At 42.9% G+C, this 27,983-nt stretch overlaps 1 protein-coding gene across 1 annotated transcript; it reads right to left on the reverse strand.

Moving 5' to 3' along the window:
• Window positions 1-27,983, reverse strand: LOC311033887 (E3 ubiquitin-protein ligase TRIM35-like; the record flags this gene model as incomplete). Its single annotated transcript, XM_084041587.1, has 5 exons — window positions 1-1,713; window positions 3,362-3,412; window positions 13,454-13,486; window positions 21,068-21,118; window positions 27,719-27,983. 5 exons carry the CDS (start codon window positions 27,981-27,983, stop codon window positions 407-409), a joined length of 1,707 nt encoding a protein of 568 aa, XP_083897713.1. The 3' UTR covers window positions 1-406.

A 27,983-nucleotide genomic window follows, 5' to 3' on the forward strand; every position in this document is an offset into this window, starting at 1 on the left:
GGCAAACGCGGCCAGCAATAAGTCAGGCAGTGAATGTTAACAAGATTATTAACAGTAGAAGTAATAGGCTTTTACAAATGGCAAATAAACAAGGACATCTAACTTCAACTTTTCTTGCCATTTGTTCCATATATGTGGAGCATACACACTGAAGGCTGTATCTCCCAGCTTAGTAGTGGTTGTAGGCACTTTCAGCATAACCTTATCTTATGGGTTCTAACAGCTCACTCATTTGAAATGACGCTAGAGTGCATTCCGATCCTCTAAGGTCAACTGGCCGACCGCTCCGTCCTCACATTTAATCCTCTCCTCCTCACAGGGCTTAGGCGCGAGTGGAGGACGCCAGGAGAGGGACTGAGTGTGAACGTTTTTTTTTTTTTAATCCAGCTGTGTCGTTGTTATTGGCTTAGGGATTATTGTGTGTCGTGGGCTTGTTCTTCGGTGGGGTTGTTCGGGCCCCTGCCCGTGGCAGGGGCCCGGTCCGGCTGGTGGTGCGAAACTGTTTGCCCCATAGGACAGGGCTGGGGGGTCCAACACTTGGTTTGTGTTGTGGTGGTGGTAGTGGTGCGCGGGCTCGCGGGGGCTCGGGCTTGGGGGCCCCCCTGGCTCTTGGGCCCCTGGGCCCACTAGGCCCATTCGGTAACCCTCCACTGGGCTTTGGGAATGTCATTCCCCTCTGGCAACTTCCGGACCCCAAACCACAGGTTGGGCCCTGCGCTACTTGACAGATTCTGATATGAGTGGTTTTAGCATCACTAGCCCTTTCATAATTCAAATATGGGTAGAGTTTCTCAGTGAAAGGGCCTTCATGAGTGTAGATGTGAGTCATGTCTTCAGTGTCGTAGAAGGACACCTCCCCCTTGTCATAGTCCAGCTGGACTCTGATCCTTTGAGGATTCCTCTGTAGTGAGAAGTATGTTACACCGTTAGAGTACTGCATGCTTCTGTGTCGACGTAAACACCATATTCCATCTCCTGGTGAGGTAGATCTCTCTCCCTTCCTGTCAACAGACTTTGTAACATAGCCTATGTTCCATCGAGGACGGTCCCCCACCTCCACCTCCCAGCTGTGTGTTCCTGAACTGAAACCCTCTGAACCCAGAACACTGGAGTACATAGTGAACCTCTCTGGGTTGTCAGGAAGCTGCTGCATTTTCTCTGCATCTCCCACACTGGTCAGGTCTTCAGACAGAGAGAGATAGCGGTTTGCTGTGTTTGGGTCCAGAATGACAGGACTGAACGGGACCTTCCTCTTATTCTCCTCACAGACTCTGTAGGTCAGGTTTCCCAGGTGTTTGGCCACATCTATCAGCACTCCTGAGACCAGCTTTGGTTCGGATGGTATACACTGGTCTATAGGAAATGAACCATTTGGTTTCTTGAGCTCTTGTTTTATATCAGAGATTTGGTCTGAGAGAGAGGAGATCTGCTCCTGAATGTTCTTTATCTCTCTGGTGACAGTCTCTGCTTTCTGCTTCTCTTCCTCCTTCAGAGCTGAAACTCTTTTCTCCTCTTCCTCTCTCAGGAACTGGTGGAGCTTTTCAATCTCTTCTCTGATCTGTTTCTCTGTGGTCACCACCTGCTTCTTGTTGTGTTGAAACACGTCTTTGTATGTCTGTTCAAACTCTTTGCATTTGTTGCTGTTGTACTGTAGAGACTTGAGTTTAGACTTGAGTTTGGCCTCCGGATCATACATCATCGATGCCGATTGCGCTGAAGGAAGATACAATCAGAAAGGCATGAATAACAACATGAATATCGATTAAACCTGGAAGGATTGGGAGTCATATTGGCAGTGGGCAATGTTTGAAACTACACATGTGAGTAGAGTGATGATTGGATCATCTTTAATAGGTTTAAATCCCAAATGTATTCAATAACTTGACAACCTTACAGGAACCCTAGTAATAGATAATAGGCAAACATTTGGCAGAAATAGGTGCCAAAAAGTGTTTGTTTAGATCTGCTATGACCCCGGTTACTGAAGTTAATGAATAAATAGATAGATTAAAAAAACAACAACAATATGTTCGTGAACAGTATATGTTTTAAAAAGTAAAAAGAGCATCCCTCAGTCACTGGCAGTGCCAGGCAAGTTTCTCGAAAGAGTAATAATTTACTAGTTACCACTTATTTAAAAATGCATACTATTATCTTATTAGTTATCATGAGTAATATATTACATATTACTAAGGCGCTGGGCACCAGCCTATTTGGGTCCACGATACAAATCGTTCCATTTATACAAATGTTATGTAAAGCTTGGCCGATTAGTTAAGCTGACGGGTCGGATTAGCCTATCAGGGACTTATAATGGCTTAGCGGCACAATCGAGATGCTCCGCCAATCCGTGAAGCCAACGGTTTGGGTTGAACCATGCATTCGATCTCCCGAATGCAAATAATTTCTTCCCCATTCTCAGACCTGCGGGCCGACATTGCCATTTGGCTCTGCACACCTCTGGGTCATATGAGACACACACGCCACATTTGAGACCAAGCGGTTGGATGCTGTCTGAGTTATGCCAGGGACACATGTTGTGTGACACGCGCACGCACGCACGCACGCACGCACGCACGCACGCACGCACGCACGCACGCACGCACACACACACACACACACACACACACACACACACACACACACACGGTGTATTAAAGCATACATAGCTTATTAATCAGGGTTCCTTATAAACATAGTAGTATAATTCTCTCTCTGCCTGTGCATTCTTTGGAACTGTGTGTGTCATGAGAACATCCATTTTTTGAATTAATATGTTTCTCTTTACTTGGACCCCTATATTGGAACAGCCTCAGATTAACTGTACTTTATTGTATTGGAAGACTTCAAGGACTCTGTGTATAATGTAATGTAATGACCATAATGACCAGTTGATGTGTTGTTTCTGTTTTTGGATTATGACTGTGCTTTTTGTGTACAAATTGGCTGGAAGTTGTTGATCTCTACATGGACAGGGGAAGTTGTCTTACCTGGACACTATGGGACATTTCCGTTGCCCACAGCACACAACGCTGATAAAGGCTTAACGCCGAAATGCGTACGTTGCTGTCTGCTCTGCAGAACACTACCATTCTTAAAATATATATATATAAATAAAAGTGCCTTAAAAGGACTGTTCCGTGAGTGCTGGTATTCTCTTACTGAGATTTATTGTAAAGTTACTTTTCCCGACGTGCACCCGGTAAGAAAGTTTAGTATTGTTGAAAAGAGTTGGAGTCGTGCTCGCACCCTTTATTTGATGAGAACGTCCACACAGAACATATTACAATTCATTCATTCATTTATTCTTCTTGTTTTCAGAACAAGGTACATTTTTGTATGAAAGTAGGTCGTTACATACCCGGGGAAACATCCTCCAGGTCGTCCAGCATCCTCGACTTGGATAATTGTTCTATAAGAAGAAACATCAAATCATGAAGAACCTCATGAATATATAACATCTAGAAGGAGCGGGAGTCAGAGTGGCAGACACTCTTTGATTCTTGAATCTAAATGGTGACATTTCTTGAAAACTGGGAAAACATATGTAAAATGGTTTTACCTCATTTGACCACAAATGTGAGCAGGGCTGGTGTTTTGGTCATCAACTCGCCCATTGACAAAGAGTAGAAAAGAGCTTTTTTTTTGTTGTGCTTTTCGTTATCTAACTATATAAATGGCGACCAACTTCCGCACCCTCGGTGTCCACACCCCACAGCTCTGTTATCGACTAAACAACGCACCGCCAGACCACATGTCGCCAACTGACTCGCCACGCCGGCCGCGCTGAATTTACGCCTCGCGTAGGGGACATCTCACTGCTCAATACACCTTTTCCACCGCGCAACATAATTAATTCTACTCACCAAATGTCGGACAAAACGGAAGGGGAGGCAGCTTCGTACCGTTTACCGTGCGCACGACCTCATCACCACAACAGCACGCAGCCGCTGCGGGGTTTTTTTCCTTTTTTTCCAAACTTTTTTTTTGGTCACCATTTTCTCCAGGCACCATTTCTGGTGTAACGTCGGGTGTTTCTTTTCACCAGCCAATCACCTTTCACGTTGCCACGTCCGTTGCCACGTCGCGCTGACGTACGCTAAACAAGCGCTGCCGTGCGCACAATGCAAACGAGCCCAAAGGCGCGCCAAAATCAGCCGACCATTGCTTAGACACAAAGTCTGACCTGGCAACGCAGCCTACGCCAATCATGTGTGAGAGATCTACAAGCTATGGGGCAGAGACGCCACCGTATCTTAGCAACAACTACAGCGCTCACTCTCATTGGTCGTGTCACGCTAAGAGCAGTCTCCAGACAATGGCATCGCAGACAGCTTGCTGTTACTGCTGTAGCCATCACAGGCAGTTGCAGCACGACGGACAGGGCGCTGTGATAGCTGCCATGTCGCTAACGCTAACCTGGTTGTCATGCCTGCAGCGGCTGTGCAATCACTTTGTCAACAATGCACGTTCGTGTGGTGAATGTCTATATTGCTGCTCAGTTCGTCCATTGTAGATGGTGTATGTTTGTGTGTGTCTTCTGGAGAACTATGTCGCTCCACAGCAACTACAGTAACTAACGTAATGGCAGGACCGCCCCGTGCAACAGATGTTAGGCTGCATTATGGTCATGTAGTAATTTCAGATAATTTCGCTCCGATTAGAGCAGTGTTTATCAACCCTTTCACGCCGCCCCCCCCCCCCCCCCCCCCAAATACACGTACTTGATCTGGGACCCCCCCATTCTGTTTGACTCCGTTCCACAAGTAAATATTGTGAAAATAGCCGATCTACAAGCTCGAAACGCCTCACGTTCAGAGGCTTTGTAAGCTTGGAGATCGGCTATTTTCTACATGATTGCCTCTTTCTTACATTCTTTGCCAATGTGGCCCATGTTTTCATAGCATAGTTTATTGACTACTTCTGTTGCAGAAATGGCCATTTCCTTTACTTTCGGTTTTTTATTGTCTCCGCCAGGCCGAAAGGCATGGCGCAACACTATGTTTCACCCCCTGTCCGTCCGTCTGTGATAGCTAATCTCTCACATCGTTGACTTGATCGCAGCAAAACAACAGCCCGATGTGGAGAGTCAGTGACAGCTGGATAAACGACGTAAAATGTGTCAAAAGGAGTCTGTACGGCTGTCGATAAATGAACACATGACGTTGGTGGGAGAGCAGATATTGTGTCTTTTGGACAAACAGCAGCGTGGTGCTGATGTTTGTTGTGTGAAGCAGCTTAATGTCAGAGTGTTTGTGTTGGAGCGCCTCAGTGCGGCTGCAGAGTTCATGTGCAACCTCTTCCAGAGAGACACAGAGACACTAGAAACTCTGCTGGGGAAAAAAAACACTGCTGGGCATTGACTTTCCTATGGACATTGATCTACACACTGCAGGTATATCTGCTACACACACAACATCAAACTACACACTGCAGGTATGATGCAGCGTTTGCATTACAGCCAGCATGCCAGCGTAGTTCCCATATGGTTTCAAGGTGGGCTAAACCATATGGACCCCATGTCAGCAATGTCAGCGGCATCCACTTCAGTCCCAACTGCGATGCCCATGCAGGCTATAAGTAGCTTCTACCTGGCCCTTAGGTGGGCCCCAAATAGCCATGTTTATGTGGGACCAAGGCGGGTCCTAACTGGGTTTGCCCATGCAGGCTTTAACTGGGTTCTACCTGGGCCCTAGGTGTACCCTAACCAACCACAGTGCAGTGCCCATCGCTCCAATTGTTGTGACGTCAGGGCTCTCAATACTGCACATTGGTGGAGGAGGAAGGGCCGCAGGGCGACCGCACACATCGCTGAACCAATGGTAGCCCACGGATGTTTCCTCTGTGGATTTACAATCTGCCCCTCTATGCCACATATCATCCGCACTACAGGGTCTTCACTGACCGAGCCACGGCCCCACTGACCCTCATGACGCTACGCCACTTAAACGTGCGGCAGCATGCGCTGGGTTGCCAGGTTTGCACAGCCTGCGCCAGAAACAAGCAACCACCTTCATGAAAAAAAACAAAACACCAAAATGGTCCGCAATGTTCCAGGGGTGTCCCCGCGCGTCCCAACACTCCACAGGGGGTCAGTGGACCATCAGGGGGTCCGCGGACCCCCTGTGGACCCCCTGAAACATAACAAATATTATTTCTTCAAATTTTTTCCTTTTTCAAAAAATTTTTTCCACAGTTTCACTCCGGCGATTTGGGTCCCCCAATATACACACGGCTGGGCCCCGTGCGCGGCTGGGGTTGAGGGGGGCGTAGCCCCCCGAAACTCTAGTTTTTTCATATTAACACAGTTCGAATGTGGAAGAAGGTTTATAGTCCAAAAGATAGGCGTTTTAGAATCATTAAGTGGTTTAAATTACATTACAAAAACAGCAGTGTTTCTGTGTGTTTCTGTCGGTCTTGTGGGGGCGGAGAGTGGTTTTAGCTTGCAGGGACAACATTAGCATGAGAGTGGTTTTGGTTGGTCGTTGACCCATTGTTCTCCGGTTACAAGCCTAATCCCCGCCCATCAGTATCGCTCCTCTGTGTGGTGGTGTAAACTAACTTCACCACGGCATTGTTAGCTCGCCGCCAAGCGTCATGGCAGAACGTACACCTGGTTTTTGCATTTCTCCATTTACAACTCGTACATCTACATAAACATAAGCACTTTATATTTGAAATCTGAATGTTTATGTAGATGTACGGGTTGTAAATGGAGAGTGCAAACACCAGGTTGTAGTTAATCCAGGACCTTGCTGGTGCGTGTCTTTATTATTAATAGGTAAACCTCGACTATAGTTGACTACCAGTGGGTCAAATTTAGTGATGGAAGAAGCACTTGGTGGTAGCAATACCACAATATAAAAAGTAAAAGGCCTGTGCTCAAAATGTTACTTGAGTTCAATCAAAAGTAAAAGTACAAAAGTATTGGCATCAAAAGATACTTAAAGTATCTAAAGTAAAAGTACTAAAATGTTTGAAAATAGCTGATCTACAAGCTCACAACACGTTGCAATGCGTATTGTGAGCTTGTAGATCGGCTATTTTCAAATAGCCTATGTATAAAATACCTAAAAAAAATGTACTTAAAGATGGAGTGCCATGATATTTTTCAACCCTAAAACCTAATCATAAGGTATTATTATTATGTAAGGATTTTTTTCAAAAAAAAAGAAAAGTGTACAGTAAGTGTTAAAATGTTGTTTTTATGTAGACACACCCACCAGTTCATTAAGGGCGCGTTCGAAAATACAGCACTGAGCACACTGGCCAATACAAACTAATAGGCGAGTGTGCTCCGGTGCGTAATTTCCGAACGCACCCTAAGTATACCTGGTTTCACTTAGCACCACCCATCTAATCCAGTCCCTCCGCCTCCTCCTATAAGACCACCCACCTGTCCTAGTCCTTCCCCCTTATCACTAAAGGACTGCCCATGGTTCTGCCCATTTGTTTACAAAATGGCCGAGGGAAGACAAATTGGACAAATACAGCCATATATGTTTGAACCTGAATCTGGTTCAGATGAAGATGAGGAGGAAGAAGAAGAACTACACCTTCAATATCCTGTGATCCAAGTAGAACTTTATCTTAATGACAATGACTATGGTATCCATTACATCAGTGACATTATATCACTGCACACATTTTACTATCATTACAATGCATTTGTATTCCTTCAACCTGACATTCCCATTTAAATGGGCTATGTATTCTTTCCATACATCATAGAAAATGGAAATATAAGCTCGAGTATATTACAGTAGGCATATGCATATAAAACGTCTAACTAGATGCTCTCATAATGTATTCAGAGCCATTTCCACCTTGATAATACACTTCTGTTTGCAGAGGCACAGATAATTTGTCTCTTTTCTTATTATATTGACAAACAATCACGCTATGTATCTAATCCAACTGAACTAGCTCTAGCGACCCTAACGTTGGCTGAGACTGTATGACTCGAGTTGGTCCCGCCCGCGTCGGTATGTTCTGCCTTATTGTAAAATGTAGAAAATCCTCTCACTCTCTTGCTGGGAGTGGGTGGAGTTGGACCCTGTGGTTCTAATCATTTCATTTAGTGGTGGGCGGAGTCTGGTTTTAGCCTAATTTGTCACACCTGAGGTAGGTCTATATAGGCCCAGGTAGTGTCAGACCAATCATTTGTCACCAGGGGAAGAGGTGCTGCTGGCTAGTGCTCCTATGTTGTATGTCCACTTGATGCATTATAAGTAAGTTCTGTTTGTTTCCTGTTTATTAGTACATATATTCCTTTTGATTATTAGTATGTTTTCTCCCTGTTTATTAGTACATATGTTCCTTTTGATTATTTGTTTGCTTGTTTCCTGTTTATTAGTACATATGTTCCTTTTGATTATTTGTTTGCTTGTTTCCTGTTTATTAGTACATAATGTTCCTTTTGATTATTTGTTTATTTGACATTTATGCCTAGTTTTTATCACTTGTTAAGTTACCTTGCCTAAGTTTATTGTTGTGTACTTTGTTTGATTGGTTCCCCTTGTTTGTTCTATTATAGTTTAAAATCATCATCAATCATCACCATATCATCATCATCAGCATTTGTGTTGTACACAGAACTGGCAATAAACCCATTTTCAACTCTCAATCCTGGTCTGGTCCAACTGCTCTTGCCGGCATACTGGTGTCGGGGTATATAATTTAGCCAGGCAGTGAACTCTCTACCAAGACATTTTACATAAAATGTTTACCTTCTGAACATCGTATGAAAAATCTAAAGCTAGGCGCCGTAACCTACATGTGTCTGTTGTTCCGACGGTGTGAAACAACGCATCGATGGGCTCAAACAACCGTTGAATTCAACGCAGACCGGCACAAACCCCGGTTTAAAAGGTTGTTTCAACCCATCCATTAATTTCTTCACACCGTCGTAACAACAGACGACTGTAGGTTACCGCGTCTACCGTTACATGTTCCATATGATGTTCAGAAGCGATGTTATTGACGCTGAACTAAATCCCACAACTAAACGGTGGGGGAGGTCACAGACACAAGGCTATGTCAAACCGATTCATGCTCCTAAATCATTTTATTGGGGCTGGCGGATGTTTTCATTTACCGGTAACGCTCCTGAGGTGCTGCTTTCTGTGTCTCCAGGATAAATCGTCAGAATAGAACCTGGCTTCACTACTTTCCTGTTTGCAAATCCCATATTGACTTGCACTAAGTTGGTGAAGCAGTCATCAACAAAATGGGAACTACACACTCGAAGCCTGGCAGAGGGGGCTGAGGGAATAATCCTGTCTTTATAAATGAAATTAAGCCATTGATCACGTTTGTCCGTGTCAATGGGCAAAGTGTGAAACGACTGTTTGATAGCTGTCACACAGCAGTTATAGGCACAGAACAACCTGCCATGGTCACACACGTGTGTTTGAGGCAGCTCCGCCCACAATAGGTTGTAGTATAGACGGATTTCCGCGCGACGTCATCACAGAGCAGAATGCGCAATCTGCGCATGCTCGGGGAAAACGAATTGTTGCGCCGTTCACTCTGTTGTTATGTTCGGGAATTAGATAGCCATAATTCTGCTATTATAGGCATAATAGGCATAATGCTGCTATTATATACAAACAGATCCAACTTCCGACAAATCATTTTTATTGAGTAAACAAGGTATTACAAACTGCATAATTTAATCTACTTTCATTAAACCCGGTGAAGATCATTTATTTTATGAATGGACATTTGACCAGAGCTGCTGCGGGTAATGGCGCCCTCTATAGGCTACCCCCGGATCTGCACGGTCATATCCTCTCATGTTTACTAACAGGAAACCTGTCTATAAATGACAATGATAATGAGGGGAGGTGCGGTGGGTGGGTATGGGCATTGTTACGTCAGTATGTCCCAGGTAAAAAAATAGCATACTAAAAGTATAATTTTGATGATTGTATTAAAATATATTTTTAGTATGGATGTACTATTTTGGCCGACTTAAATTGAACTTAAGTGTACTCAAGTACTAATAAATTGCTACTTAAGGTATGCTTGAGTATACTAAAAGTGCAAATTGTGTGCTAAATTCGTACAACTTTTTACAAACTTTAAGTATACTTAGTACAGTAGTGAAAAGTATACCCACGAGCAGTCTAAATACACTTTTAGTGCAATTATATTATATCATTAGTGTGCTGTAAATCTACTTTAAATGGGATTACAGTACATTATCAGTAGTGTAAAAGTGTACTATTAAAACACTTTTATCATATTAATAATACTTTTCAAATGTACTTTTTAAGTGTCCCATTTAATTTATTTAAATTGTGTAAGTGTACTCAAGTACTAATAAATTACTACTTAAGGTATGCTTGAGTATACTAAAAGTGCAAATTGTGTGCTTCTTACAACTTTTTACAAACTTTAAGTATACTTAGTACAGTAGTGAAAAGTATAGTGTATTACAAATGACTTTACTATAAATACACTTTTCTTAAGTACACTAAAAGTACACTATTAAGCAGTTTCAATTTAGTGTACTTTCAAAAAGTGTGCTTACATTTAATTAAAAATATACTTTGCATAAAGTACACTTTGGATAAGTACATTAAAAATACATTTCAAGTATTCCATAATTTATTTTTAGTACATTGAAGTTGAACTTAATTACATCTTTTTTTAAGTATACTTTGTATACGTTTATTTTTAACACATCGGGTGCCTGCATTTTTTCATAACAACTTACCCAGGGTGCCAGCATTCTCCCCATTGACTGCGCTTTGCTGTTTAAAGCTTCCGCGTGCGTTACAAGCAAATCCACGCCAAAAAAAAGCATCGATTCATGTTGTGCCATGAGCCTGGCTACAGCCTGGAACCATAACATTTCCCTTCCGAGTTACAACGGGGGGGGGGATCGCACATCGCGCATGACCGGTTTTCCCCACAGGAAACAGATTCGGAGATATAGGCGTTTCAAAGTAGGAAATAGACAGGAAGCGGATGGGGAAAAAAAATGTGTTTCCGGTGAGCGATCTGGCACTTCCTTCGCAGGATTACAATGGGAGCTCCCAGAGCTGCTCTAGCCCGGCCCGCGCGGAGAAAAACGAAAAAAACAAAAAGACAAAACTCACGGTTCAGACCGTGTTCGGCACCGAACCGCCACTATGTAAACACACGGTTCAGACCGTGTTTGGCACCCGATGTGTTAATATGCTTTTAATTAAGTACAAAAATCCAAAGTATACTTTTAATAATATTAGTACACTTATATTATATTTTCCATATACTAAAGTATACTACTTTTTTTTACCTGGGGTGGCTGTTTTTCTATTGGCACGTTTGACTCTCAAGGTTTCAGCTTCCAGGAAAAAACTCCAATTAGTCAGAGAAGACATGAAACACCATAAAACCACCAGCGGGGGCCTTAATGAAGATCAACCTCATAGACACATGAAAAACAGAAAAAGTGCAAAAACATGGCACCAGCTCTTTAAGTACAGTACTTGAGTAAATGTACTTAGTTACTTTCCACAGTAAAAATCCGGAAATGGGGGAGTGATTAGAGGAGTGGCTAGTTTGAATAAATTACCCAATGTTCACGCCCATTACCTGGAGCTGAGATGTGCTTAGAAGTGGAAATGCTTTAGAAGGGATTATCTCAGTTTGGACTATTATAGATAACAAGATTCAAATGAGCACATCTTCTTCAAATGTGTTCCAATTTCAATGAATGATACATCATATGAAAGCTTATATTCTGTACTTCAACAACCTGTAATACAATGAAAAATGAAAAATGCCCCCTTGCTGCCTAAAGCACTGTACGTACTTATGATGTATTATTTCACTGGTATATTTTTCACAATAACCACTTCACAAAAAAAGAAGAATAGACAACTTTTCTCCTTGGGAACGATGCAGTCGGTAACGATGCAATTTGGGATTGCTCTTTTTTAATCTTTTTGAGGGTTCGAGGCCTATAAGGCTCGAAACCTCTTTGAAACGGTTGGCTTTCTTCTTCCGCCGTTTCTGCAGTTCTGGCCTAACCGTGCGTACGTTTTTTACGAAACTGCAATATGGTAGAGGGCTATGCCAAACAGCTAAGAAACGAAACTCACAACTATTGGCCAAAGGGTGGCGCTATAGCACTCAATTGACTTTGAACAGGTACAACTCATGCCCTGTTTGACCTACAGACATGAAACTTCAATACACACATGCGTCTCCTCATGCCGAACAACTTTCACACTCTGACCTCTGACCTTTAGATCTCCCACCATTTTACATTATATGAAAAGCAGTTAAAATCAAACTCCTCCTGGGATCTTTGAGCAATCTGCACAACACTTTTTACTCATGAGCTTTGGACCTATGCCGAATTAAGCTTTTATGAGCCAATGAATATTGCAGTGTTATGAAAATGATTTGTCTGCCCCTAATCAGACTAATGCAGACTCACATTTGTTTGAAACTTTGTAGAGGGTCATTCCAAGTATCACTGAAACCAATCTTACTCCAATTGGTCAAAGGGGGGCGCTATAGCAATTTTTTGAAAATGCAAACTTTAAACAGGCAAAAGTCATGCCTTGTTTGGCCGACAGCCGTGAAACTTGCTTACACATGTGCCTTGACTCATGAGGAACACATCTATCACTTTGACCACTAAGCTCCGCCCTTAGATTTTCCGTTTGAAAAACATTTAAACCCAGGATTTCTGAGCAGAACCACTCAGACTACCTGTCACCTATTTAGGTACACACTTCAATAAGGAACCATACCGACAGAATGGCTATAATATCAATATAATATATGATCTAATATCATATTATATACCTATAAATATCTAATACATCTAATATAATACAGTGATGTTGTTAGGTTTTCAATTAAGTCCCGGCGCTTACTGGTGGTCATTTGAATGAGTCCCACTAATCTTAGATGTTGGCCTATTCGACAGTGCAGAAGCATAATTGCCTTGATGCCTATAACATTAAAGAGCGTCAACGAGCATCAGCTGGACACAGACACAACCTGCCCTCTGCAGTGCTCTAATTTGAAAGTGACTGGATTCTGTCTAATTTCTCTCCAAAAGCCCTTGAATATGATGGAAAAAGATTAAGGATTACAGTGATTATGATAAGCTGACATTTCATATCACACACACCATAGAGTAGGAACTCTTGTAACTTTCACTTCTTTAAAAAACGATACCGATATTTTCCGAACATAACATTGTTATGCTAATATCAGCCGATAATATCGGACAGCCCTAGTTTCAATGTGTTGTTTGTAGACTATACATGATCCTGTTTTAAATAGGAACTAGCAGGTTCACAGTCAGTATGTGAATCACTTAATGAGAAAATGGTATAATTGTTTGATATTAATCAGCAACAGCTTATACATGTATTACCATCCTATGATGGAGACTGCAATACAAATCAATTTGATTCAAATAACTTTGAACAGCACTCACCTCTGACCGATGCAACCGCTCCTTTGGATTGTTCTGAAACAATATTTAAATAATAAATCATATTTCAATTAAAACAGAAACATGTGAGCTAACTGTGAGAACCATTTTACAAATCAATGGTTCTCAACCTTTTTGTTTTGTTTATTATAGTGTTACTTTTATCATTTAGAAAACATCACATTGAATAACAGATTAAACTGAACTGCTCATGAATCATGTGATTACTGATCTACTTCAGAGCAGTCCAGGATAATGCACACACATACAAAGTCAAATGCCATGGGTGCTGGATAAAAGAATAAAGTTCAAGAATACAACATATTATCTGCTCACCATTATAGATGCTCCCACTGTGTATTATTTAAATTATGCAACCTATGCTCTCTCCATCAGGTACATGGATGAGAACATGTGACAATTGGGCGTAGGCTATAATAGCTCAGGAGATGGGCAGTGTTCACAATAAGAGAATAGCTAACACTTGAAGTGATTGAAGGCAAGTGCTAATAAGGCAAGTGCTAATAATAGTATCACATCAGACACCACGTAGAATGGGAATTTAAACGTGAAAATAGTCATGCCAGTGTGCACATATACTGTACACAAGGCTAGACAACACTTCTTGCCATATTTTATTGCACACCACTCAGTTGTCACAGCAAAACGTTGTGAGACCTGGTACAATGTTTTTCTCCACTTTGGCTTCATGATGAACGTTATGTTTCAACCGTCCAAAGCAACTAAACCAGACCAGTAGAAGAATCCTACCACCACACTCACTCTGGTTCTGAGACAATGGCCGGGTTTCCCAAACGAATTTAAAGCTCATGCGTAGCCTAGAAGCTGCGTGCAGCTGCGCAGTAGCAACCCCGCAGCGCCCTCTCTTCGTTAGTATCAGCTGTGTGTACCCAACGTGCCGTCTAAACTGGCTTCTGGAGACAGCATTGCCGCAGGTTCTCAAGCGCACGGTGTTAACGTCTGTGCTAAAACTACATTCGTGAGACAGCATGCACGTAAAGGACTCCTGGACGAAGCCTACGTAAAGCCTACGTCAACTACGTTGTGCTGTCCTACTATAGTTTAAACACCCTTTGCATACATATATATATATATATATATATATATATATACAGAATTTTGCAAATATACAAAGATAAAGTCGCACCTTTATCTAAATTACCTTTATATGTATTGGACACTTACATTTGTTTAGGTACATTCTGTAATGTATTAAAATGCATTTTAAGGTGACATTTCAATGATCTTAAATGAACACGGCGGCCATTGTTCGCCGTTCAAAAAATTTCAGAGGATAGAGGGGGCGTCCCCCTGCATGATTGACAGCTTTTAGCACCAATGGGGGGAATTTACTTTAGGAAAGTTTAGGAATATATATATCTATATCTATATATATATAGATACAGATATATATATAGATATATAGATATATATATATAACGGCGCATAACGGGCGACGCCTCCCCAAAAAAACAGACATACATACAACAAACACACTGAGACATGCCGCGTTGATATAACTTGCAGATCTGTTATTTTGGGGCGAGCGGCTGTTAGGTAGCCCCCACACTCAAATTAGCGAGAAGTGGCGTGCAAAAGACCTAACTATCGGGCTCAGTCTTATTGGCATGACTGGTAACGCGTTGGGCTGGCGAGTGGGAACTTCGGGTTCGATCCCAACTCACTGCTTCCACTACATATGCATGAACCCGGCGTTGATAAATGATAGCATGATCCGATAAAAATGCTGTCGGTGACAGAGCCAATTGTCAGATGTCCTGAAGCAGTCCACTGTAAATACAACGTTTGAATAATATATTTATGCATTAAATTACATCTACAAGCTTATGAGGCGTTGTGAGATACATATGAGGCGTTGTTGTATACATCCGGCGCGCCATGGAGAAGGCACGCGCTGGTACGAGCTCCGTAACACCGCAACGTCTTTCCCTCTTTTTAGTATTTTTTAGCCTTTTCTTTTTCTCCTACACCGTCGGGTGCCTAAGGAGTTATGATAGACAAGCACTTATGGACATCAGAAAAGCGATCGCACATAGAATTTCGGACTTTTTTACCGAAAAACCTCCACCCGGCTGGGTGGGGGGAGGGGATCCCCTTGTCCCTGGAACAACAACAACGCAGAAGCGCCGCAAACGCAAACGGCGACCCGGCCGTCGCGGAAGGAGAGCAGGCGTCCTCGTTAAAACAACAAAACGTGGATATAAACCTGCACTGCCTTCAATCCTGCTAGCGAACATTAGATCTCTGTGTGAATCTAGAACAGTGACCATGATGGACGACTTACTGGCGCGCGTTAAGTATAACACGAGACGAGGAATACGTGCTGTGTTGTGCTAACGGAGACATGGCTAACGGAGCTAGCATCTGATTCTTCCATCACTCCTCCTGGCTTCACCGCGTATAGGAAAGACAGAGACGCTGTACTGAGCGGTAAGCAATGTGGAGGGGGAGTTTGTGCCCTTATCAACAACAACTGGTGCAAAGATGTTAAAATCCTAGATAGCCACTGTTCACCAGACCTAGAACATTTAATCATAGACTGTCGTCCCTTCTACCTACCACGTGACTTCAGCATTGTGATTGTAGCCGTTGTTTACATTCATCCTGGAGCTAACAAGGACACAGCCATGAGGGAATTACACCAGGCTATCAGTGCACAAGAAAATCGTCACCCGGACTGCGCAGGCATCTGCCTAGGCGACTTTAACAGGACAGACCTAAAAAAGGTATTTCCCAAATTCCACCAGCACGTCACCTGCAGTACCCGTGGTGACAATATTCTTGACCACTGCTACACGCCCTTCAAGGATGGATACAAAGCCCTCCGCCGCCCACCGCTAGGAAGCTCTGACCACCACGCCATCCAGCTGCTACCTGCCTACAAACAGAGGCTAAAAAGGGAGCCGGTCGCTGAGAAGGAAATCCGAATCTGGTCCGAGGACACAGACGCTATGCTACAATCCTGTTTCTACCAGACTGACTGGGGGATGTTTAAGAACGCCGCTGGGAATAACATCAACGAACTCTCAGACTCAGTCACTGGCTTTATCAGTAAGTGCATAGACGACATAGTCCCAAAAAAGACAGTTCGGATCTATCCCAATCAGAAACCATGGATGAACAGCGAAGTACGTGTACACATGCACGCACGGGATGCTGGTTTCAAATCTGGCGACGTGGAAACGCGTAACACGACGCGCGCGGCCCTAAACAGCGCCATCAGGAAAGCGAAAAAGGCCTACACTGAAAAGATGAAAGACCAACTCAGCAATGGCAACATCAGGAGCACGTGGCAGGCGGTACACACCTTGACAGACTGCAAAACAAGAACCAGAAGCGAGGTGAACCCGCCTGCCTCCCTCCCCAACGAACTGAACACTTTCTATGGCCGGTTTGAGATCAGCTCCAACCGCGGCAGCCAAGCGGGGGCATCAGCAACACCAGCAGAGGAGAACCCTCTAATCATCTCGGAGAGAGAAGTGCGTACAGCCTTTGCACGGGTCAACATCCACAAGGCAGCCGGACCTGATGGAATCCCAGGCCGGGTCCTTAAGGCATGTGCAGACCAGCTGGCGGGTGTCTTCGCTGACATCTTTAACCTCTCCCTCTCCCAGGCTGTGGTCCCTGCAGGGTTCAAAATGTCAACCATTGTGCCCATTCCCAAAAAGGCCAGAGTGACATGCCTGAATGACTGGAGACCTGTCGCTCTCACCCCGATCGTCAGCAAGTGCTTCGAGAAACTGGTGAGGGAATACATCAGCTCCACGCTACCTGCCTCGCTGGATCCGTGGCAGTATGCATACCGCAAAAACAGATCCACCGACGACGCTATTGCCATGGTTCTCCACACCGTCCTCTCGCACATGGACAACAAGCTGCTGAAGGACAAATATGTACGTATGCTGTTCGTGGACTACAGCTCAGCATTCAACACCATTGTCCCAGCAATACTTGACAAAAAGCTCAGAGACCTAGGGCTACACCCAAGCATGTGCGACTGGATACAGGACTTCCTGTCCAACCGACATCAGGTGGTGAGAATGGGCAGCATCACATCTGACCCCCTGACCCTCAACACCGGAGCACCCCAGGGATGCGTGCTGAGCCCTCTCCTCTACTCCCTGTACACGCATGACTGCATAGCCACACATGTCTCCAACACCATCATAAAGTACGCGGACGACACGACAGTGATAGGCCGAATCGTAAACAACGACGAGTCTGACTACAGAGATGAGATCAACTCACTGGCGCTCTGGTGCTGGGAGAACAACCTCGCTCTCAACGTCGACAAGACCAAAGAACTGATCGTGGACTTCAGGAGGCCGCGGAGAGACCATGCGCCCATCCTCATCGACGGTGCTGCAGTGGAAAGGGTCAGCGAGTTCAAGTTCCTCGGAGTACACATCGAGGAGGACCTGAAATGGGAGACGCACACCACACACGTGAAGAAAAAGGCTCAGCAGAGACTGTACTGGCTCCGCCGCCTGAATAAGCTTGGAGTAGGACAGCGCATCCTCAAGCTGTACTACAACAGTTCGGTTGAAGGCGTCCTAACAGGCTGCATCACGGCCTGGTACGGGAACTGCACTGCGCGAGAGAAGATCAACCTACAGCGAGTAGTGCAATCGGCAGAGCGAATAATGGGAAGCGACCTCCCAGCGCTTCAGGATCTGTACAAGAAGCGGTGCGTGGTCAAAGCCAAGCGCATCATCAAGGACAAGTACCACCCAAGTCACAGACTGTTCAGAACCCTACAACGACCGCGACCGGGCAAGGGGACCTATTGCAGTAACAAGAGTTCCACCACCAGGTTCTGGAATAGTTTGAACCCGGCTGCTGTCAGAATGCTGAATGAAGCATGAGCCCTTTTCAGCAGCCTGACAACAGGCGGTACTGCCCAGCTGGTTGCAGACTTTTCTGGCTCTTCCTGAACACACCTGTGGATTATTATACCAGGAAATGACTTGGACTTATGAGGAATCATACCAGCGGAAAAAAAAACCTTTAAGTGTACAGTTTGTGACAAAAGCTTTAGTCAAAATGCTAATCTTAAGAAACACATGCTGATACACACAGGAGAAAGGGCTTAAATGTACTCTTTGTGGCAAAAGCTTTAGTCAAAATGCTAAAGATTACTTTTTGTTGCTCTCCTTCATGGAGCTACTTGCGGATTATACCAGGGTCAGTCCACCCTTAGGTGAACACGCACTGACCCTCTGCACCTTAATCCCCATGTATAACGCACAAACTTTTTTTGATTTTTATTATTGCGCTCTTTTTCTCTCTAAGCACCTTAGCGTCTATAAGTATATCATGCACAGTATACATACATTGCTGCTATGCTCAGGCACCTTAGTTTGTCTCTTATCTCAGGTACTTTGTAAATATGTAGATAACTTGTTTTTGGCCTTCTATTCTATTCTATTGTTCTCTGTTGATCTCCTTCCCACTTAACCCCCTACCCCTCTTCTTTTTCTCTCTCCCCACTCTTCTTTCTACGGAATTTAACGTTGCGATGGGAGTGTTGTACAAAAACGAATTTCACCCACTTTTTTACCTTGTAAACCTGTGATGTGACAATAAACCTGATTCTGATTCTGATTCTGAGCTTGTAGATCTGCTATTTTCAAAAGATTTTTTAACCATTCACAGCTGTCACTTTGTGAGAGGAACCGCACTTTCACCATAACGTCTAACTATAAAACTTCGAAATTAAGGAAACATATTTAGCTCAGCATCATTTATATACCTTTAGTTAACTTGGCATATGCTATGATATTTTTATTAGATGATCGGATCATCCGTGAGAGTACGATTTGTAAACTTCGGGTTCATGCATAGAGGACGAAGCACTGCAGCCGCTCGCCCTACCCAAAAGAACAGATCTGCAAGCTATCGACACGGCATGTTGCAGTGCGTTGACAGCTTGTACGTCTGTTTTTTTTTGGGGCACGTTACGCACCGGCCCGGACGTAATTTATATATATATATATAAAAATGACGGCCGTATGTGTGTGTGTGTGTGTGTGTGTGTGTGTGTGTGTGTGTGTGTGTGTGTGTGTATATATATATATATATATATATATATATATATATATATATGTATATATCTGTCTGTCTGTCTGTCTGTCTGTCTGTATGTATACATATATATGTATATGTATATGTATATATATATATATATATATATATATATATATATATATATATATATATATATATATATATATATACATACACACGTGTGTGTGTGTGTGTCGGTCTTTTCATAGATCTATTTTGCTACGATGGGTGTTACAAGCGGCCCAGGGCGCGCGTTACAAACTGCTGCGTTGAACAGCACTCGAGGCTACGTCTCTTCCAGGAGTAGGCGGAGAGTAGGCGGGGAGTAGGCTGCGTGGCAGAATGTAGTTTTAGCACACACGTAACTCCGTGCACTGGAGAACCTACGACTATGGTGTCTCGTGAAGCCAGTTTAGATGGCACGTTGCCAGGTTACAACCACCTGCTACTAATGAGGGAGCGTAGGTTTGCTGTGTAGGAGGCCCTTACACAAACTGAGTAGGCTGCGCATGACCTGAAATCTACGTGGCTGCTGAGGGCATGACCTGAAATCTACGTGCCTGCTAACGCCTGTGACGACACACGTTAGACCCGTCGTAGGACCTGCGCAGCATCTCTACGAAGCATCTCTACGAAGCTGTTTGGGAAACCCGGCCAATGCCATTTGACCTAATTTGACAAAATTAGGTATTCTACAGGCTGGCCAGTTCTATGTTATGCCTGGCCTAATACAATGAACTCAATTCAAAAAGTATGCATAATGAGAGAAAATATATATTGTCACTATGTGTAAATGTACAGGGCGCTTTCATGTACAAATATTACAAAATGTTTGATTGATTCAAATATTTATTTGAAATATCAAGCATAGTCAGAACACAATACTTTTTGCTTAACACAACTGTGCTGTACAAGCTCAAGCAACACTTATTTTAACCACAAAGAAAATAAACAAAAACACATCACCTTTAACACGTTATCCGTTATAACAGGGAAAGCATCTGTGTAATATTAGATGTTAGCTAGATATATACTGTAGAGCAACATTCAATGGTGTAAAGTAACTGTACATTTACTGAAGTAGTGTACTTAAGTACAATTTTGACGTATTTTTTACTTTACTGGAGTATTTCCAATTTTCAATACTTTTACTTCCACTCCACTACATCTCAGAGGCAAATATTGTACTCTTAGTCCACTACAATTATTTGAAAACTTTAGTTACTAGTTACTTTTCAGATATAAATTATTACATTATAAAAAATACATTAACCACTTTAGTCCTATTTTATACATAGGTTATTTGAAAATAGCCGCTCTACAAGCACACAATGTGTCGCATCTCTCACGCACACTCACAACTCTCTCTCATGTGAGAGTCAAGATAGCAAATAGCTATACGGAGCACAAGTATCACTGTGGAATGGGGGGCGTACAGAAATGTACCTTGTTCCGAAAAAAATGCTTTATTGTTGTGTAATATTCATGTACTGTGAGGATGTTACATACCAGGGGTTATCAGAGGAATCTTCGGTTGGTCCATCAGGTCGACTGCTTTTTCTGTGGGAAGGAAGATAAAATCATAAAGAACATCATAAATATAAACAACACCTAAAAAGGAGTGGGAGAATTTACCTGAAAACTGGCAAAACACATTAACATTTACAAATGTTTGATCACGTTTGACACAAATGTGCAGAATGTTATTTAGATAGCATGTTGTTTTGACAGATGCTAGGTTCATTGTTTACTTAGTATCCTAGTTTCCTTGAGACACTACATTGTTCTCTCTGCACTCTACTTCAGGCCTGGCTTAATGCACTGGCTTTAGGGGCTGCAGCCCCTAAAGCCCCTGTTCCAGGGACCCCCCAGAAGCAAAGATTGGAGTTAAAAATGTTCGCTTTAAAACAATATATATTTAAAGATTTGCACACATTTTCCACGATTTTTCCAAAATAGCGGGCACCCCCCACAGAAAAAGCAGTCGACCTGATGGACCAACCGAAGATTCCTCTGATTACCCCTGGTATGTAACATCCTCACAGTACATGAATATTACACAACAATAGAGCATTTTTTTTCGGAACAAGGTACATTTCTGCAAGCCCCCCATTCCACAGTGATTCTTGTGCTCCGTATAGCTCTTGAGATGGAGGTCAGCGGCCAAATACATATAAGTTTGGGGGTCCTTGACATGAAAAAGTTTGAGCACCCCTGATAGAAACATACGTTTTTCACAAAACTGTTGGGATTTAGAAGACATTTGTAGAATCGGCTTCAGGTCTTAATGGGTTAAATAAATATCAAGCCCATTAATCTGGAAACTGGAATCTCCCACATACCGCTTCATAAGGCACACCTCTCAAACCCACATTTCGTGGTGGTGCTGGACCTACAGCAGGTGGTGCTGTTTTATGTTCTGCAGCAGTGAACAAGTCCAATTGTGCTATAATATGGAGCACATTATGTGTAGCTTATGTAACACATGAAAAGATTGATAGGCTATTATGCATATGTTAGACTTGTTTCATGTTGTTTCCCACGTTCACATCTGGACACAAAGGATCAAATACATTGTTGCCTGAGTCAGTCTGATGACTTACAGGCATATTTCAATAAATGTAAATATCTTTATTTTAGATGAATGGCCTGAATACTTTAAACAGTTTACCTAGGAATGCCCCCCCGATCGGATTAGCTTATGTGAGCATAATATAAAGAATAGCAAAATAACAAATTACTATCCCAGATAAACAAGAAGTTAGTATTTATTCTACAGTTTCACATACTAGGCTACAAAAAACTGGCATAGGCTATACGAAAATATCTCTGTGCTTTATAGTCATAAATTGCACCCTTCTACCATGAACCTGTCATTCATAATTATTGATGTAATTCACATGTAGCCTACTTAAACCTTCTATTCTCAGTAAAAAAGAACTGACCTACATTTCTTGGACCGCACACACACACACACACACACACACACACACACACACACACACACACACACACACACACACACACACACACACACACACACACACACACACACACACACACACACACACACAAGAAGTGGCAATGAACACTATGTCTGTGTGTCAACTTGAAAATCAATTACTCAATAGGCCAGTGTGCACATATACTGTACACAAGACTAGATAACACTTCTGGACATCTTTTTTATTGTACATCGCTCAGTTGTCACAGCAAAACATTGGATGCTAGGCGCACTGAGGGAAGTATTTTCTTTATTACTTTGGCTGCGTGATTAATGTTATTTTGCAACTGTCCAACGTGCAACTAGTAGTGAACCAGACCAGCAGTAGACGAATCATACCGCAACACTCGCTCTGGTCCAGAGTCCCTGCCAAAAAGAACAGATCTACAACCATGCAACATCTTGTTATATTGGCTTGTACTGTAGGTCTGTTTAGGTCCATTCAACTCCATTCAACATGGAGGATTTACTGTTGAGCTACCTACCATAATTACCCCAATAGACGCGCAACTAAACACCATTCACAAAATGTGCCTCACTTGACTGCAGTGTTAAATAATGAAGGGAAGGAAAATTATAAAAAATTGCACTCGAATATATTAAACTATAATAAAGCCTATTAGTAGGGTCATTTTTGGCACTTCCGTGACCGCGGAGAGCAAAGGTCCGTTTCTCAATGGATTTGTCATCTAGGAGGGTTATTAAACAAATTTGGCCGGGGTGTGTTTTTAAAAGGGGCGGGGAAACTTTGTGAGAGACCAAAATCCAAAATGGCTGCCATGAAAATGAACTTTTTAATGGTTTGACCTACAATGATGCACAATACATGGTTCCAGACCTTATTTTGGTCAAGGAATACATATTTGGTGTTTACATAATGATTTGACCTATTGTTGACCTTCAAATACAAGATGGCTGCCAATTATGAGCTCCAAAAGGCTTTTTTTCAAAATCGTCACAGAGCCTTCTTATTAGGCTCTAATGAAAGTTCTGCTCATGATGAGTTGAATAATATACAGTATAAGTACACAGAAGTAATCTCTGAGGTCAATAGAGTCAATGTTTGTGTGTAAACAACAGTTACTGATTTGCGGTTTCCCATTAAATAGGGTCTCAGTAGCCTACTGAGAATATGTTCATCCCATCACATTTTCATGATGAACCAAAATTAAACTAGACGCGTCGCAATTCCGGGGAAATTGCAGAGTGTGGTTGCGGCGACGCCGGTCGCGGGTCGCGGCCGCCGGGACTCGAGGAATAGGCCGGGAGGAATAACGTCGGAGGCTGCGCCAATTACATTGTCACGTCTCTCATGAGGTCGCTGTCGTTTCATTTTGAAAGGATCGATCCACCCCGAAATAATGTTTTTGCATCGAACGGTTACATTTTGCGCATTTCTGGCGCCCCCTATGGGTCAAAGTGGAAATGCTTTTGGGAATTTGTTGAGTAAACCACCCTCGACATGTGATTTGAATTTGGGATTGACCGGACGTTTCGTTCGTGATTTCTGGCATTTTTGGTAAAACGGGCCCCTCCCGCTAACTTTGGAAGCCATTTACGGACGAACGGTAAGGACTATGAAAATGCCGTTTGGATATGTTTACCGCATGGGCTCAGAGATCATGTGTACCGATTTGTGTGAGATTTGGAAAAAAATTGTAGGAAAAGGAGCAAAAAGTGTGTTTTGAAGAAAATTCAAAATGGCGGAAAATCTATCCTGACGCAAATGGGCGTGGCCTATATGGGGAGATGCGTAATGACCCAAGGAATCCAGGGAAAAAGAAATTTTGATTTTACGACCTACGGTTCAAGAGTTATAGGCCAAAAGGTAAAGTGGGCTGTTATAGCGCCACCATGTGGCCGACTGGTGTGATTATTTTCATAATAATTTTGCAAAAAACTATTAACCTCCCCTCCAAATCTTGTAACTGTAGCCCTTACGGTTTCCAAGAAAAAAATACTTGAATGGGAGTTTTTGCAATTCCCATTAAAGTGGATGGGGAAATTTAATGCACTAATAAATCAATATCAAAAAATCTATCCTGACGCAAATGGGCGTGGCCTATATGGGGAGATGCGTCGTGACCCAAGGAATCCAGGTGAAAAGACATTTTGATTTTAGGACCTACGGTTCAAGAGTTACGGGCCAAAACGTAAAAGGGGCTGTTATAGCGCCACCATGAGGCCGAATGGTGTGATATTTTGTTAAATAATTTGGGACTTAATTATGAATTATCCCTCCAAATCTGATAACTCTAGCTGTTAAGGTTTCTGAGAAAAAAATACTTGAATTTGAGTTTTTTCACTTTTACATTAAAGTGGATGGGGACATTTAATGGCACTAATAAATTAATATCAATTAAAGTATTCAACCAATCTCTTAGAAAAATACAAGCGCACGATTCCCGTTCAAGACGGTCATTTTGATATATGGCACAACATTAGGGTATAAAAACTGTGGGAGGAGATGCGGTTCGAAAATTGTTAATCTATAAATAAAGTGTATAGAGTACTATAGTCTGGTTGCCCTGTTGGGCAACCACACTAATTAGCACTATAGCCTAACATAACATAGTATTCTGTATGCAAAGCTAGAAAGGTTAGTTGCTTAAGGTGAATTTAAAGGTCAACTCATTTGTCACCCTTATTTTGTAGTATTGCTCCCAGTGTTTCCTGTCTGCCTGCTTACTTTTACCTGCCTTGTCTAACCAGTCTTGTGATTGTGTCAGTGTTTCCACCTGTGTCCTCTTAGCCCCCCAGCCTATCCCAGTGTTGATTGTCTGTTGAGTTCACCTGTGTCCTGTTAATCGCTGTCTATTTAAGCCCTGTGTTTGCACTGAGTTCTTGTTGGTCTGTAGACCTTTGTCATGTGAGGTAGTTAGTCCTTGTTCTTTGTGCTCAAGAATCTTGTACAGTAGATTTTGGATAAGAATCTCTCTCCAGAGCAGGATGCACTGCCGCACGTCCCGTCTGTAATGCTTGATCTACCAATCCCTCCACTACTACCCCTGCTGTAACCAGAGTGTCTGCCATTCCAGAGCCCTTGAATCGCTTGTAGATGGCATATATGTAGGACATCAGCTGGTGGAAATGTACGAGGATTGGGAGGATGTCCTTGAACATTTCTGGATTCTCCGCCTTCAGCTGAGTGAGCCAACAAGAAAGGAGAATGGAATATTCTTCTGCCACATGGCCTCCACACCATGATGTCATTCACCACTGACTTGCTTGGAGGTTCATTGTATGTTGTGTGGTAATAAGGCTTGTACCATGATTGTCTACACGAGACAGTGCATGTATCAGAGCGAGCACGCTGCGGAACTGACCCATCTACTCTTGCTACTAGTGGGGCATCTGTTCTGGCAAAACTTAGTCAGTTCTGCACACTTCTGCTTTAGCTGTGCAGAGATGTCCTTCTTCTTGGTGAGTGTTTCACCAGTCTCTTCGCCTGGTTTCTTTTCATAGCTCTATAGCTGCACATACTGTACATGACATTTGTTCGATGGACTCCTGTAGAGTCACCTGTCATAGTGTCGATCTTGAAGTCGTCATTGTCGATGATCACGATAGCTGGCTTGCTGTCTGCGATCTCATGTGGGTAGGTTGCTTATGCCTCCACATCCATCAGAGCCCAATGGTCATAGAGGAGCAGTGTATCTGCATAGCTGATGCAGACACCGCTCTTGTGCAGAGTGTCTACCAGATCTTTATTCCTTGTCATGCCATGGACATTTACGCCCAGGTTGATAGCAGAGCTCTGCAGCGTGCTCGCTCGCGTCGCGTGATACATGCACTGTCTCGTGTAGACAATCATGGTACAAGACCACCACCTAAAGAGCAGCGAGTTCCAGGATACAGTGGTGCCCAGTCCTGCTGTCATCCACCACCCAATAAGAGCAAGCCTTAATATCACAAAACATGAACCTCCAAGCAAGTCAGTGGTGAATGACATCATGGTGTGGAGGCCATGTGGCAGAAGAATATTCCATTCTCCTTACTTGTTGGCTCGCTCAGCTCAAGGCGGAGAATCCAGAAATGTTCAAGGACATCCTCCCAATCCTCGTACATTTCAACCAGCTGATGTCCTACATATATGCCATCTACAAGCGATTCAAGGGCTCTGGAATGGCAGACACGCTGGTTACAGCAGGGGTAGTAGTGGAGGGGTTGGTAGACCAAGCATTACAGACGGGACGTGCGGCAGTGCATCCTGCTCTGGAGAGAGATTCTTATCCAAAATCTACTGTACAAGATTCTTGAGCACAAAGAACAAGGACTAACTACCTCACATGACAAAGGTCTACAGACCAACAAGAACTCAGTGCAAACACAGGGCTTAAATAGACAGCGATTAACAGGACACAGGTGAACTCAACAGACAATCAACACTGGGATAGGCTGGGGGGCTAAGAGGACACAGGTGGAAACACTGACACAATCACAAGACTGGTTAGACAAGGCAGGTAAAAGTATATATATATATATATATATATATATATAGCTTTGCATACAGAATACTATGTTATGTTAGGCTATAGTGCTAATCTAATTTTGGTTCATCATGAAAATGTGATGGGATGAACATATTCTCAGTAGGCTACTGAGACCCTATTTAATGGGAAACCGCAAATCAGTAACTGTTGTTTACACACAAACATTGACTCTATTGACCTCAGAGATTACTTCTGTGTACTTATACTGTATATTATTCAACTCATCATGAGCAGAACTTTCATTAGAGCCTAATAAGAAGGCTCTGTGACGATTTTGAAAAAAAGCCTTTTGGAGCTCATAATTGGCAGCCATCTTGTATTTGAAGGTCAACAATAGGTCAAATCATTATGTAAACACCAAATATGTATTCCTTGACCAAAATAAGGTCTGGAACCATGTATTGTGCATCATTGTAGGTCAAACCATTAAAAAGTTCATTTTCATGGCAGCCATTTTGGATTTTGGTCTCTCACAAAGTTTCCCCGGCCCTTTTAAAAACACACCCCGGCCAAATTTGTTTAATAACCCTCCTAGATGACAAATCCATTGAGAAACGGACCTTTGCTCTCCGCGGTCACGGAAGTGCCAAAAATGACCCTACTATATTGCCTAAATCCTGGGCTCTGCATTTAGATGTGTAATCAATTATGATTAAAACTTACCCCTCCAATTCTGTAGTTCCTGTGCAACATCATTGCAGTCGATCTTTTTCAAAATATCCAGTGTTACTTCCACAGCATTCTCCTCAGTGAAAGTTGTAACTAATTTGTCTGCAATCTCTGTTCTACTCTTATTCTCAATTGTGCTTCGTCGAATGCGTGGTTCTTCTCTACGATCACGCAAAGCACTGCAGAATTTCTGCAGCTCCGTGTTCTCCAGATCCTCAAGTGCATCAACGATTGCCTCTTTAGCTGTTTTAGCAGCCAT

The sequence above is a fragment of the Gymnoscopelus microlampas genome (assembly GCF_963454915.1).
Source record: "Gymnoscopelus microlampas genome assembly, chromosome: 2".
NCBI lineage: Eukaryota > Metazoa > Chordata > Actinopteri > Myctophiformes > Myctophidae > Gymnoscopelus > Gymnoscopelus microlampas.